Source organism: Tenrec ecaudatus, chromosome 6 (genome assembly GCF_050624435.1).
Source record: "Tenrec ecaudatus isolate mTenEca1 chromosome 6, mTenEca1.hap1, whole genome shotgun sequence".
Taxonomy (NCBI): domain Eukaryota; kingdom Metazoa; phylum Chordata; class Mammalia; order Afrosoricida; family Tenrecidae; genus Tenrec; species Tenrec ecaudatus.
Window position 1 is genome coordinate 6,661,548 of NC_134535.1, and position 12,027 is coordinate 6,673,574.

At 55.8% G+C, this 12,027-nt stretch overlaps 1 protein-coding gene across 1 annotated transcript in view; it reads left to right on the forward strand.

Moving 5' to 3' along the window:
- Positions 1–12,027, forward strand: part of EFCAB6 (EF-hand calcium binding domain 6) — a 276,300-nt gene that overhangs the window by 179,974 nt on the left and 84,299 nt on the right. The window contains exons 18-20 of the mRNA XM_075552609.1: positions 2,316–2,430; positions 7,090–7,217; positions 8,435–8,667. Coding sequence (XP_075408724.1) covers positions 2,316–2,430; positions 7,090–7,217; positions 8,435–8,667 — 476 coding nt within the window. The remainder of the gene's footprint in view (positions 1–2,315; positions 2,431–7,089; positions 7,218–8,434; positions 8,668–12,027) is intronic.

Sequence of the window (12,027 nt, forward strand, 5' to 3'; positions counted from 1 at the left end):
GCCTGCCCATCCCAAGAGCCGTCCATCCTTCAGTAGACTACCGACTGTGGATTCATTCAGCTGACTTTGGGCCTTGCACCTACCAGCTGGTGCCCCCCTGTGGTCTCATCTTCATCATCCTGCTTCCTGTTCAGCAGCTTCCACGGTTCAGAAGCCTGGCTTGAACTCACCTGTCACTGCGCTCACCTGTCTCTACAACTGCATAAACATCACTGGTTTTGTTTCTCAAGAGAGTCCCACCTAAGGCACCTGGGGTCCTCCTGGGGTGCCCCCCCCCCCAGCTCCGTCCAGCTTTGGCTCAGGCCTTTGCCTGGGTTCCTGAGCCCTTCTTAGCTCCCATGCTGGCATTCCCAAGGAGCCCTGGTGGCCCAGCGGGTTCAGAGTTGAGGTGCTCACCCCAAGGTGGTAGTTCAAGGCCACCAGTGGCCCTGAGGGAGACAGCAGTGGCCGCCTGCTCCCCTAAAGACTCACGGCCTTGGAAACCCTGTGGGGGCAGTTCTACCATGTCCCCCAGGCGCTCCAGGAGTTGGCACCAGCCCAAGACACTGGGCTGGTGGCTTTCTGGGAGGGTGGCATCTCCTGTCCGGGTGGGCACCCGGCCCGTCGCCCTTATCCCGCAATGCAGTTCTGCCCAGCAGTTATGAACAGGCACTTGGTTGGCAGCCCGGTTCTGTCAGTCCCTGCGCAAGCAGGTCGCCTAAGCTCTCCCAGCCTCCGTTTGCCCGTCTTTAAAACAGGGCTCTGAGGATGCCTAGCCCAAGGCTGCCATGCCAAGAGTCCCTCCCCGTGAGCGCCTGCTCCAAGTCTCATAAGCAACCCAGCAGATGCCTGGCTCGTAAAGCCTGTGGCCATTGAGTAGATGCCGGCTCCTCGCGCCCACGCAGGACAAAGAAGAACTGCCCACAGAGGTTCCACGTCTGGAGACTTCTCATCACTGGCTTTTCAGCCAAAAGTCAACCTCCATACCTGGCCTGGTTCAAACCAAGCCAAGCTCACTGCCATTGAGTAGGAGCCAACTCACAGCAGCGCTGCAGGATGGGGTAGAACTGCCCCTGCGGGTTCCCAAGAGTGTATAACTCTTTATGGAAGCAGAAAGCTCCTCGCTTTCTCCCGAGGAGCCCTGATAGTGGTTACGAGTTGGGCTGCTAACTGCAGGGTCAGCTGTTCAAAACCACCAGTGGCTCCAAGGGAGAAAGAGGAGGCTTTCTACTCCCGTACAGAATTAGACCCTCGGAACCCCGCAGGGGCCACTCTACTCTACCCTGCAGGGTCCCTGTGAGTCGGCATCGACCCCATGGCAGGAAGTGTGATTTGGTTTTTTTTCCCCCTGGCAGAGAGTCTAGTGACCTCGCGGTTAGCAGCCCAATGCGTAACCACTCCGCGAAGCGACCTTGGCCCCAGGCCCCAGGCCTGCTCCTGCTCAGTGCCTTGCCCTGGGCCTCGTGACATCAGAAACCCTGACACCGCTCAGGCGACCCTCGCACTGCGACCCACCCTTTCTCCAATACCTGTTGCTGACCCTGCTCTTCAGAAAGCCCCCCCGCCCCCGCCCTGCCTGGGCCCCACCACCCAGCACATCTTGGGCCCTTGACTACGCAGACGTGACCTTTGAACCCAGGCTTCCTGAGACCACCTCCCACTACCTGCCTTTGGGTGGCCCCCTGCCCGGAAGGCCCTCCCTGTTGTTGACTGACAGACACACCATTGGCCAAAGGGCAGTGACGTTGTCAGTTTTTTGGACAGCCAAGCCAGTCATCCCCTTGCAGTCTTGGTGGCACATGGGAAGTGTTTGCACATGCACCCGCACACACACACACACACACCCCTGGGCGTGTCTGAGGGCAGGTCAGGAGGGGCCATCGTGGTGTCAAGCCGGCAGAGAGAGAGAGAGAAGGGTGTCCACAGGCACTTGCAGTCTGATTTGTAGATCACAGATCCTGGGGACAATTTTGTGGGAACGCTAGCCTTTTCTCTCCCCCGGCCTCCTCGTTTTACTTTCCTCCCGTCTTCTTCATTACTTGTGCACCTAAATCGAATGGCTCACAAAGCCCAGTTGGGATGCCTTTGATGGCAGGTGGATGAGCAGGTGTCCAGCACACACTCGGGGCCCAGGTGGGGCCCCAGGCTCACCTCCCTCCCTCAGAGAGCAAGAGTCTGAGCTGAGAGGCCCCGCCCTCCAGTCTGGGGTGGGGACAGGTGGGTAATAATGAAGGGATGGACCCAGGCTGAGTGGGAAGTGGACGAGGGGCCCACAGGGGACAGCAGCGGCCCGCGGGACTTCCTGACTGCCTCTCCGCCCTTGTCTCCTTTGCCAGGTACTAGAAATGAACGGGATGTGGATGGACAACGAGCAGTTCGCTCTGCTGACCACTAAGATAGGATTTAGAAAAGAAGGCATGAGTTACCTTGACTTTGCGGCCAGATTCCAAGGTAGCCAATCACCTGGGCTGCCCCTTCCCAGGACAGCGGGGACAGGGGCCCTTTCCCACCAAGCTCCTGCTGCTGGAGCAGAGGGCTAGTGCTGGGTGGGTGGAAGCAGTGGGTGCTAGGAGATGGGACTGGCCGTGCCACTGAGTCTGCTCGGGCTATGTTTGGGCCCTCACTGTCACCATGTCCTGGTTTTCATTTCTGACCAACTTAGAGCTCAGTAGGTTCACCACCTTGATGCCCCAGCCCCCCGGCTGCAGCCCTACCCGCTGTCCTTGAAGGCTGTCTCCTAAGAGCTGAAGCCCCCAGCCACTTGCCACCAGCCCTCCAGTTACAGCCACGCCCTCCGCCCTGGTGCCCGCCCAGTTGTAGCCATGTAGAACTGAGCGCCCTGGGGCTGCCAGGGACTGATGTGGGGGAATGAGATCCCCAAACTTGTCTTCCAAGTGCTGGACTCAAGTTGCCCGCCTTGTGGTCAGCAGCCAAGCTCTCTCCCACAGGGGCTCCCAGGGGCTCCCTCCTGAAAACAGAGACTGCTACCATGTCCTCAGCAAGGCCCTCCCAGGGGACAATTCGGAGGCGGAGACTCTCCGGGTTCAGGCCCACATCCAAGGTCACCCTGCCCTGCCCCGAAAACCCCCTTGGTGGTGAGGAAATTGTGCCGCTGGCCTGTGGCGGGACGCCCCTTTCCCTATCTTGCTGCAAACACATCGCAGGTGAGGACAGGGCTGAGGGGTGGTGGGGTGTTTGCATGCTGACACCCTGGGGTGTCGCTGCGGTCGGTCGGCAGAAGACTATACCAGGAGACCCCCTTCCCCAATGGCTGTGCCATCCCCACTAGAGACCCTGCCTGGGCGGCCCATCCCCAGACCGAGGGTCCAAGAACTGGAGGTCGCGCACAGAGCCCACGCCAGACTTCAGAATGACCGGCACAGGTCTTGGGGTCTGTGTTTTGGCATGTTGAGGGAAGGGAGAAGGACAAGGCCCCCACCGTTATCTAAGAGAGTGATGCTGGCTGTGTGCACTGCTCAGGCGAGGAAATGGGGGTGGTCGCCCCAAACCCCAGAGCTGGTGAGTCAGGTGCAAAGCTGGAACTTGACCAGGGCTCCTGGACTGCCCAGCCCTGCTCCTCCCCCAGGAGGCCACCGTGAGCCCAGCGGCAGGATGTGGAATACCCCCTTGCTAAGCTCCGGGTATTCCCAGATGGATGCATGCCTGCACTCCTCAGTAGAGCAAACAGGACCTGGGACAAGTGTGGCACGCACGCCAGGGCCAGCTGTGGAGAGGGACCCACCAGGTGTTCTGGGGCACGAGGCCAAAGCCCCTTTAGGGAGGGCTGCTGGGAGGAGGTGAAGCCTGCAATGGTTCCTAAACTCTAAGCCTCTGCTGACAGGAAGAGGGGACCCTGGGCCCTCCAAATCTGTGGGGAGGAGTGACCACAACTCTGCCGAGAGCCAGCCATACCTAATGAGGCGTCCTACTCGGACACCTGGCCGTCAGCCTAGGCTGCACTCAGCCTCCACACCTGATAGAAACGGGGGCTTCTGGCACAGGGTTTGCCCTTTGACCCACAGTTTCAGAGACATGCATAATGCCATCACCCACACAGCCATCCTGAACCCAGCCCTGCTTCTGGTCAGCTCTAGATCTAGAAGCTGGGGAGCACCCTGTGTCTCCTCAAATGTAGAATGCTCCTAGTAAACCCGCCTCTCACTTACCAATGTGGTGAGGTCCCAAAGATCAGGTCATTGATGTGAAAATGGGTGTGGTGTGGAAATGGAAGATGATGACATCAGATCATGCAATGGAGGGTGACATCATTGCATAACTGCCAAGTCACACCATGTAACCTCCAAGTCACACCATGTAACTGCCAAGTCACACCATGTAACTGCCAAGCCACTGAAAATCACAGTGCAGCCAAGCTGACACAAAACTTTAACCACAGCCAACCTTACTCTCTCCTCACACCCTGGTGGTCGTTACTGACAGGCACAAAATCTCGTTAACGCACAAAATCGTTGGACGGTCCATTTTTTCATTTTGTCCTACGTGAAATGTCAGGTCACAGTCGCTAAGTGAGGAAACAGTGCCCTAAGTTTTCCCTGGGTGTTTGTTGGGAGAGCAGCCATGTCTGGTTGTTGCTCTTCGGGGCCTTTGGGTGTTTCTGAGCCACACGGCCCTACGAACAACCATCCTCACCATTGGTCTCGTGTCAGCCCATTGACGCAGCCTCTGTGTCCACCCGTCTCATCGAAGATCTTCCTCTTTTTCGCTGTCTCTCCACTTGACCAAGCATGATGTCCTTCTCGAGGGACTGGTCTCTCCTAACATGTCCAAAGTGAGACCGAGTCTCGCCGTCCATGCCTCTAAGGGGCTCCCGGCTGTACTTCCAGGACAGATGGTTGTCCTTTGAGCAATCCAGGGGACTTTTCAGGATTCTTCTCCAGCACCGTAATCCAAACGCACCGATTCTGCAGTCCTCCTCATGCAGCGTCCAACTTCCGCATGCATATGGGGCTACTGGAAATACCACGCCCCTCCCTCCTCAGCGTGCCCTCCACTCCGACAGCTCTGAAGAGGTCATGCAGCTGTCCCCAACGCAATGCGCTTTTTATTTCTTGGGGTCCTTGAAAGAGGGGGAAAAAGCAATAAGGCCCTTAAGTGGCACTGGGGCTAACTGAGAGAGGGTCACCAGTAGAGCCCATTGGCAGCGTGTCAGAGAAAGATGTGGCAGTGGGCTTCCGCCGAGATGGCAGCCTTGCAAACCCTCTGGGGAAGTTCGCTTCTGCCCTGGGGGGCGCTGTGAGTCAGAATCCTTCTGACCAGTATGGGTCTGGTTTGGGGTTAAGCCTCATACTGGAACCCCTCAAAAACCATACCAAACTCAACGGCCATTGAGTCAGTCTGACTCCTAGGAGCCGATGGACAGAGAAGAAGAGCCCCCATGGGTTTAGAGACTGTTGAAAAAGAGAGGTGGTGGTTCAAACCGCCGACCTCGTGGCTTGCAGCCCAACTTTTAATCCCAGATCTCCCCAGGGCTCCCGTTGGAGTCCCTGGGTAGTGCAAATGATGCACATGCTCCGGTGCTATGGACCGGAAGTTCAAATACACCCAGGCCTGCAGATGTACTTTCCCAAACCCGGCCACCGAAAACCCCTGAGGAGCAGGGCTGTAATCTGACGCACAGGGCAACACAGCCACATCTTTGGGTAGTCCCCTAATATCTGGCAGCCCCCCTGGATGGAATGCAGGCACACGGCGCCCCCCTACTGAGCCTCACATTACACATCGCTGCTCCGTGCCAACCCTGGGCCCAGCCAAAGGCCATTGGCGAAGTCTCCCCCAAGCATGGGCTCCTTTCGTGTCTCCGTGTCACGTCTTGGTCACTCTGAAATGAATCTGAACGTTTCCCTTATGTCCCTGCACTTAGTAGGCGGCCGCAGACTGTCAGCAACGTGACTTTCACGGGCACGGGGAACCCCCAAACCTCCTGTGGTGGGCTCTACAGAGACGCTCGCCTTGTGTTGGGCACCGTGTCTCCAGGATCGCCTACGTCTCTGTTGCGTGGCCTCTGGGTCAGCGACTCGCCCTCCTGGGTTTCGAAAATGCTTCTAGGACGTGAAGCGGCAGGACCCCCACTCTCTGGCTCTCACACCTAGGCCCCGCCCCCACAGAGGGACAGAGGAGCGGGACAGCTCAGAGCACCGTCCTGCTAGATGAGCCAGGGCACAGGTAGATCCCGAGAGCCCAGAACAGCCAGGTCTTCTGGGGCAGGGGAGGGCCAGTGGGTCTTTACTGCGTCATTTGCAGGCCACACGAAATTAGCAACTTAAACATCAGCCTGCTAGAGTTGGTCAGGACGACCCCCTGGTGGCCTAGCAGCTGCACACTGGGCTGCAAACTGCAAGGCCAGCAGTTCAAAACCACCAACCGCCCGGGCTTTCTGCTCCTGGGACTGCTCACAATGATCAATGTATAACCCCCCCACCCCCAAGGGGGACGAACAACAGAAATGTGGGTGAAGGGAGACAAGCAGATGGTGTAAGATGACAAAATAATAATAATTTGTCGTTTATCAGGCGCTTGTGAGGGTAGCCAGGTGGGGAAAAACGAGTTCCTACCAAGGGCTCAAGCAGAAAGAAAGGTTTTGAAAAGGATGATGGCCACCTATGTACAAATGAGTTTGATACAATTGATGTATGGACTGTGATAAGAGCTGTAAGAGCCCCCGATAAAATTATTTATTATTTAAAAAAAAATTTAAGCGTTAACATCTCAGAAACTCACCAGGCCAGTTCTGCCCTGTCCTGTAGGGTCACTGAGTTGGCATCTGCTCGGTGGCGTGAGGGACATGCGGTCAGTTGGCCCTTACGGGGTGGCTCGAGCTGCCTGCCTTTGGTGAGGGGTGTGGCTTCAGCTGCCAGTGAGGAGTCCTCAGGCCCCACGTGGCATGAGGCCCAGACGCCCTCAGGACCCAGGACTCAGGGGGAAACAAGCCAGGACCTCATCACATGAAGCCGCCTCGGGGAGCTCTGTGGAGTGGCCGGATGCCCTTGCCAGCGGTGCTTTCCAGGGCTCAGGGGCAGGAAATGTGCAGGGTGCTGCAGCTGGCCTGGAGCCAGGGGAGGGCAAGGTTTCTGACCGTCGTGACTGTTTCAGATATGGACATGAGTCGGCCAGCCTCCTCTGCAGCGTGTCCGGCCCTTCGGACAAGACTGAGCAGTCCCTTTGCCTCTGCAGAGGAGTGCCTGAAATATTTCCCCCAGAGGCTGAAGGAGTCCTTCCAGGTAAACTGAGGCCTGCCCTCCCCGCTGCAGTCCATCCCTCCCACCGCACAGCCCTGGGGCTTAGGGGTGCTCAGAGTAGGGCCGTGTGACTCAACCTGGGCCCGGAAGGGGACACCTGTCCTTCTGTCCGTACCTGAGGTGGGATGCAGCCTGCCTCTCCTCTCCTTGCCTGGGGGGCTTAACTCTGAGAAGCTCTCTCCCGCCGTCTGTCCTTGTTCTTGCTCTGTGCTCAGGCCAGAAGGGGTCCGGACCACATGAGTCAGCGTGAATTTCTAGTCTGTCTATCCGTCCCCTTGCCCCTTTCCCTCCCACTCCTTAGCTCCCTCCCCAGCAGCACCCGTCCCGTCCCCTGTGTGGGACAGCCCACGCTAAAAGCAGGGGACCCTAGCATTTCTGGAGCCAGGGAAGCTAGAGGAGCCCCCGAAACTATTGTTCTGAGAGCCTCTTTAAACCTTTAACAAAGATGTCCCCTGCAGTCTTTAGAAAGCTAAGCCACAGTTCAGCTTGACTTGTAAAAACGATGTCCCCCCTGGATGCTGTTCTCTGTGAAGAACTGTCCGCGTGGAATCGGAGTGATGCTGGGCAGCAACTGGAAAGATGAGACAGGAGCCCTGGTGGCACCGTGGTTACATATTGGGCTACTAACCCCAAGGTCAGCAGTTGGAGACCACCAGCCGCCCTGCTGGAGAAAGACGAGGCGCTCTACTCCCGTAAAGAGTTCTACCCTGTCCTCCTGGGTCCCCATGGGTCAGAATTGCTGGGCTGGCAGCGAGTTTGAGTTTTAGGAGGCAGAAGGCTTATGTTGACAAGGGAGGGTGAGACTGGCCCAGTGTCACATTCTAGAAAATTCCAACACATCCTCTTGCGTTTATCACAAAGTGTGTGACCGAAGGAAAACTGCCGTGTGTGTGTGTGTGTGTGTGTGTGTGTGTGTGTGTGTGTGTGTGTGGTGTTGGGGGTGGGGGTGGAGGGAGGCCCTAAACTCTCAGCCTTAAAGGAGGGAGCTGTGGGCCTCAGTGCCGCATTTCTTGGGTTGGGGAGGGGGGCAATACAGAGTGTGGCAAGGGCATTCCGGGCTGAGAAACCACCCGCAGGCAAAGGCTGAGCCGTCGGCCGCAGGTCTCTCTGGAGGCTACGTTTTGGGTGGTGGCCATGGGGCGGGGGTCCCCAAAGGGACACGCCCCTTGACTGGTGCACCCGCACGGCTTGTTTTCCAGAACCCCTACTCGGCCTTCTTTAAGGTAGACAAGGACCGGGACGGCATCATCAGCATGCAGGACCTGTACGGGCTGCTGGCGCACCTGCAGTTCAACCTCAAGCAGGAGGAGTTCGTGCGCTTCCTGGAGCTGCTCGGCCTGAGGCTCAGCGTCACCCTCAACTTCCGGGAGTTCCGCCACCTGTGCGAGAAGGGCACCCTCAGGGTGGACGACGCGCCCCAGAGGCTCATCAGGTAAGGAGGCCGCGCCGGGCGGGTCCATCCAGTGTGCCCCAGAAGTGGGACCAGAGCAGAGCCGCTGTGCCTCCCTGCTCTCCATTCCAGGCGACCCCGTGTCTGCTGTGCTGCGGGGTAGATCGCCAGGCCTTTCTGCCGCGCACCTCCGGGTGGACTTGAACCTGTAACCGCCCAGTTAGCAACTGATTTGTGCTCGCCATTTGCTCGGCCCCAGGGGCTCTGCAGTAAAGGTTGCCCGTGCCTGTGTGTGCACACGGATGAGAAAACAGCGACCATCCCCGCTGGGCAGCATCCTGCTCCGTCTCCAATACCTATCAGTACACACTCAGCGCGGATGGGCTTCTTCTCATCAATCTGGGCCCAGGGCTCTGCTTTTTGCTCAGCCTTTTGAGAACAACAGTGGGTGATGGGGTGGGCTTCAGTCCACAAGGTCAGCAGTTCATAACCCCCAGCTGCGCCATGGGAGAAAGACGAGGCTTTCTACTCCTAGAACGAGTTACAGTCTCAGGAACCCGGAGGGGCAGTTCTACCCTGGCCTAGAGCCTCACCGCCAGTCAGAATGAACCAAATGGCCATGAACATGTTTGTTTGGGGTCTACTTTACCAAGCACGGTGTCCTTTTCCAGGGACTGGTCTCTCCTGACATGCCCAGAGTGTCTGAGACGAAGTCTGGCCATCTTTGCTCCCTGATCTTGTGGTTCACCTTATGTTGCCCGTGTTGCTGTCTCCTAGGACCCCTAGCGACCCTGCCCGGTCCTGTACCATGCTCACAATTGTCCCCACGCCTGAGCCCATTGGTGCAACCACGTGTCAGTCCGTCATGTTGAGGGCCTTCCTCTTTCGCTGCCCCTCCACTTGACCAACAAGCACGGTGGCCTTCTCCAGGGACCCGTCTCTCCTGACAACAGGTCCAAAAGTATGCCAGATGATGTCCTGCCACCCTTGCCTCTAAGGAGCACTCTGGTCTGACTTCTTCCAACACAGACCTGTTTGTCCTTCCAGCACGCTCCTTTCGACCATCTTCTCCAGCACCACCATTCAAAGGCATCGATTCTTCTCCGACCTGCCTTATTCCAGATCCTGCTTTTGCAGGCCTATGAGCTTCACCAGGGACCACTCGGGTGCACCTGGCCGTCTTTGCGCCTGACCTTGCAGTTCACCTGACGTGGTCATCGGCATGGCCATGGGCCTCCAGTTGACTTGGTTGCGTAACAGAAAAGCCGAACAAAGCAATCTTCCCAGGGAACTTTTTCCTCCCTTCCCCTCTCTCTTTTCTTTCTGCGGATAAAGATTGGAAGCATCAAGGACCAGGCTCAGTGCCTTGGTCAGAGGGCTCCCCCTTCTCACCGCAACTGTTGGTATTTGCTGAAGGTCAACTGTGTGCTGGCCACTCCGTGGATCTTGGCATGGCGTCCCTTCTGGCCACTTTCTTCTGTTTCCTTACAGAGTCACGGCCTCGGAACCCCACAGGGGCAGTTCTAGAGGTCGCGATGGGTCGGGATCCTGTGTGTAGACAGGGTCTCCCTGACCTACCCAACATCTTCCTGAGACAGACTGCCACACTTGGGGCGATGCAGTGAGAGAAACAGTGTTTTTGGAGAACTAGCGGTGCTTTGTTTCAACCGTTTGCTCTCCTGCTAGGCAAATGCATCTGCTTTGTTTACGTGTTTTCCTTTCACTGCTCCTTCTCCCTTTAGCAGAGCCGAGACTAGTCGTGAGTAATGTCAACAAGCTTAGGACCGTTCAGTGGATGATGCTAAAGTTAGAATCGAACTCAGTGTAAGACCTCGTAATGTATTGTAGACATGCAGAAGGGCCTGGTGAACCCAAGAAAGCCCTGGAACCTGTAAGAATCTATAGGAGTTGGGCCGCTAACTGCAAGGTGGATCATTCGAAACTGTCAGCTCTCTGTTGGAGCAAGCTGAGTCCCTGCTCCCATCAAAAGTTACAATCTCAGAAACCGACAGGGGCAGGTCGACTGTGTCCTGTAGAGTCAATGGCAGTGAGAGAGAGAGAGAGAGAGACAGTGAGTGAGTGAGACAGTGAGTGAGTGAGTGAGTGAGTGAGTGAGTGAGTGAGTGAGTGAGACAGTGAGTGAGTGTGTGTGTGAGTGAGTGAGTGAGTGAGTGAGTGTGTGAGTTAGTGAGTGAGACAGTGAGTGAGTGTGAGTGAGTGAGTGAGTGAGCGTGTGTGTGAGTTAGTGAGTGAGTTAGTGAGTGAGTGAGTGAGTGAATGAGTGAGTGAGTGAGAGTGTGAGTGAGTGAGTCAGTCAGTCAGTGAGTGAGTGAGTGTGTGTGTGAGTTAGTGAGTGAGACAGTGAGTGAGTGAGTGAGTGAGAGTGTGAGTGAGTGAGTCAGTGAGTGAGTGAGTGTGTGAGTTAGTGAGTGAGACAGTGAGTGAGTGAGACAATGAGTGAATGAGTGAGTGAGTGAGTCAGTGAGTAACCTGTATGACAACCGCAATAGAACACACATACACACACACACAGAACACACACCAAGCCGAAGAGTCAACTCCAAGTCTTAACAAACCCACACAGGCTTCCCGAGGCTGTAGGTCTTCACGGGAGTTCACGCCTCATCTTTCTCCTGTGGAACAGTTTGTGGGTTTGAACTGCTAAGGCTCTGCGGTTAGCAGCCCAACAAGGAACATGCCGGGCCACCGGGACTCCCAATTGCAACACAGTATGCATTTTATTCTACTAAGAAATTTTTTTTTAATTTTTCCTTTGTATTTTCTGGGGCACCCACGATTGTACTCGATCATAATTTTAGTATCAGGTAATTCTGCCTCATAAAAGTAGGTCCTTCCTCTTCGATTTTGGGATTGTAAAGAAGCCCAAACACTTAGAGTTCACAGTGAAATCACCCCTTTCTGGGGGTTCCATTGAGGGAAGACTTTTCAGCTCGAGATGCAGTTTGTTTCGGAGCTAAGGGACAATTTGTGGTGTCCACTTGTTCTTGAAGCAGTTTTAACTTGCTCCTTACGTGAAACCGAGCCATTTCATCTACGGCGCGGCACTCATGGAAATGAAGTTGTTCGTGGTGTCTCCTGTTATTCTTTTCAAGTCTGCGGGGTCTTGTGGGCTGTCCCTTCTTTCAGTCTTGATATTGGTAAGATATGAGTGTCAGCTCTCATTGTATCATGATCAGTTTAGCAAAAGTTTTATACACTGTGCTGATCTTTTTAAAGAACCGGCTTTTATTTGCAATGCCTTTTCTCTATTTTTGTTCTTAATTTCACTGATTTCTGTTCCTAACTGTGGTAGTCACATCATCTAGTGTCAATTTGGAACTTGAGAGGATTAAGCGTGAAGGGGTGGAGTCTAGTCTGTCAATCAGGTCATAGCCAATGAGG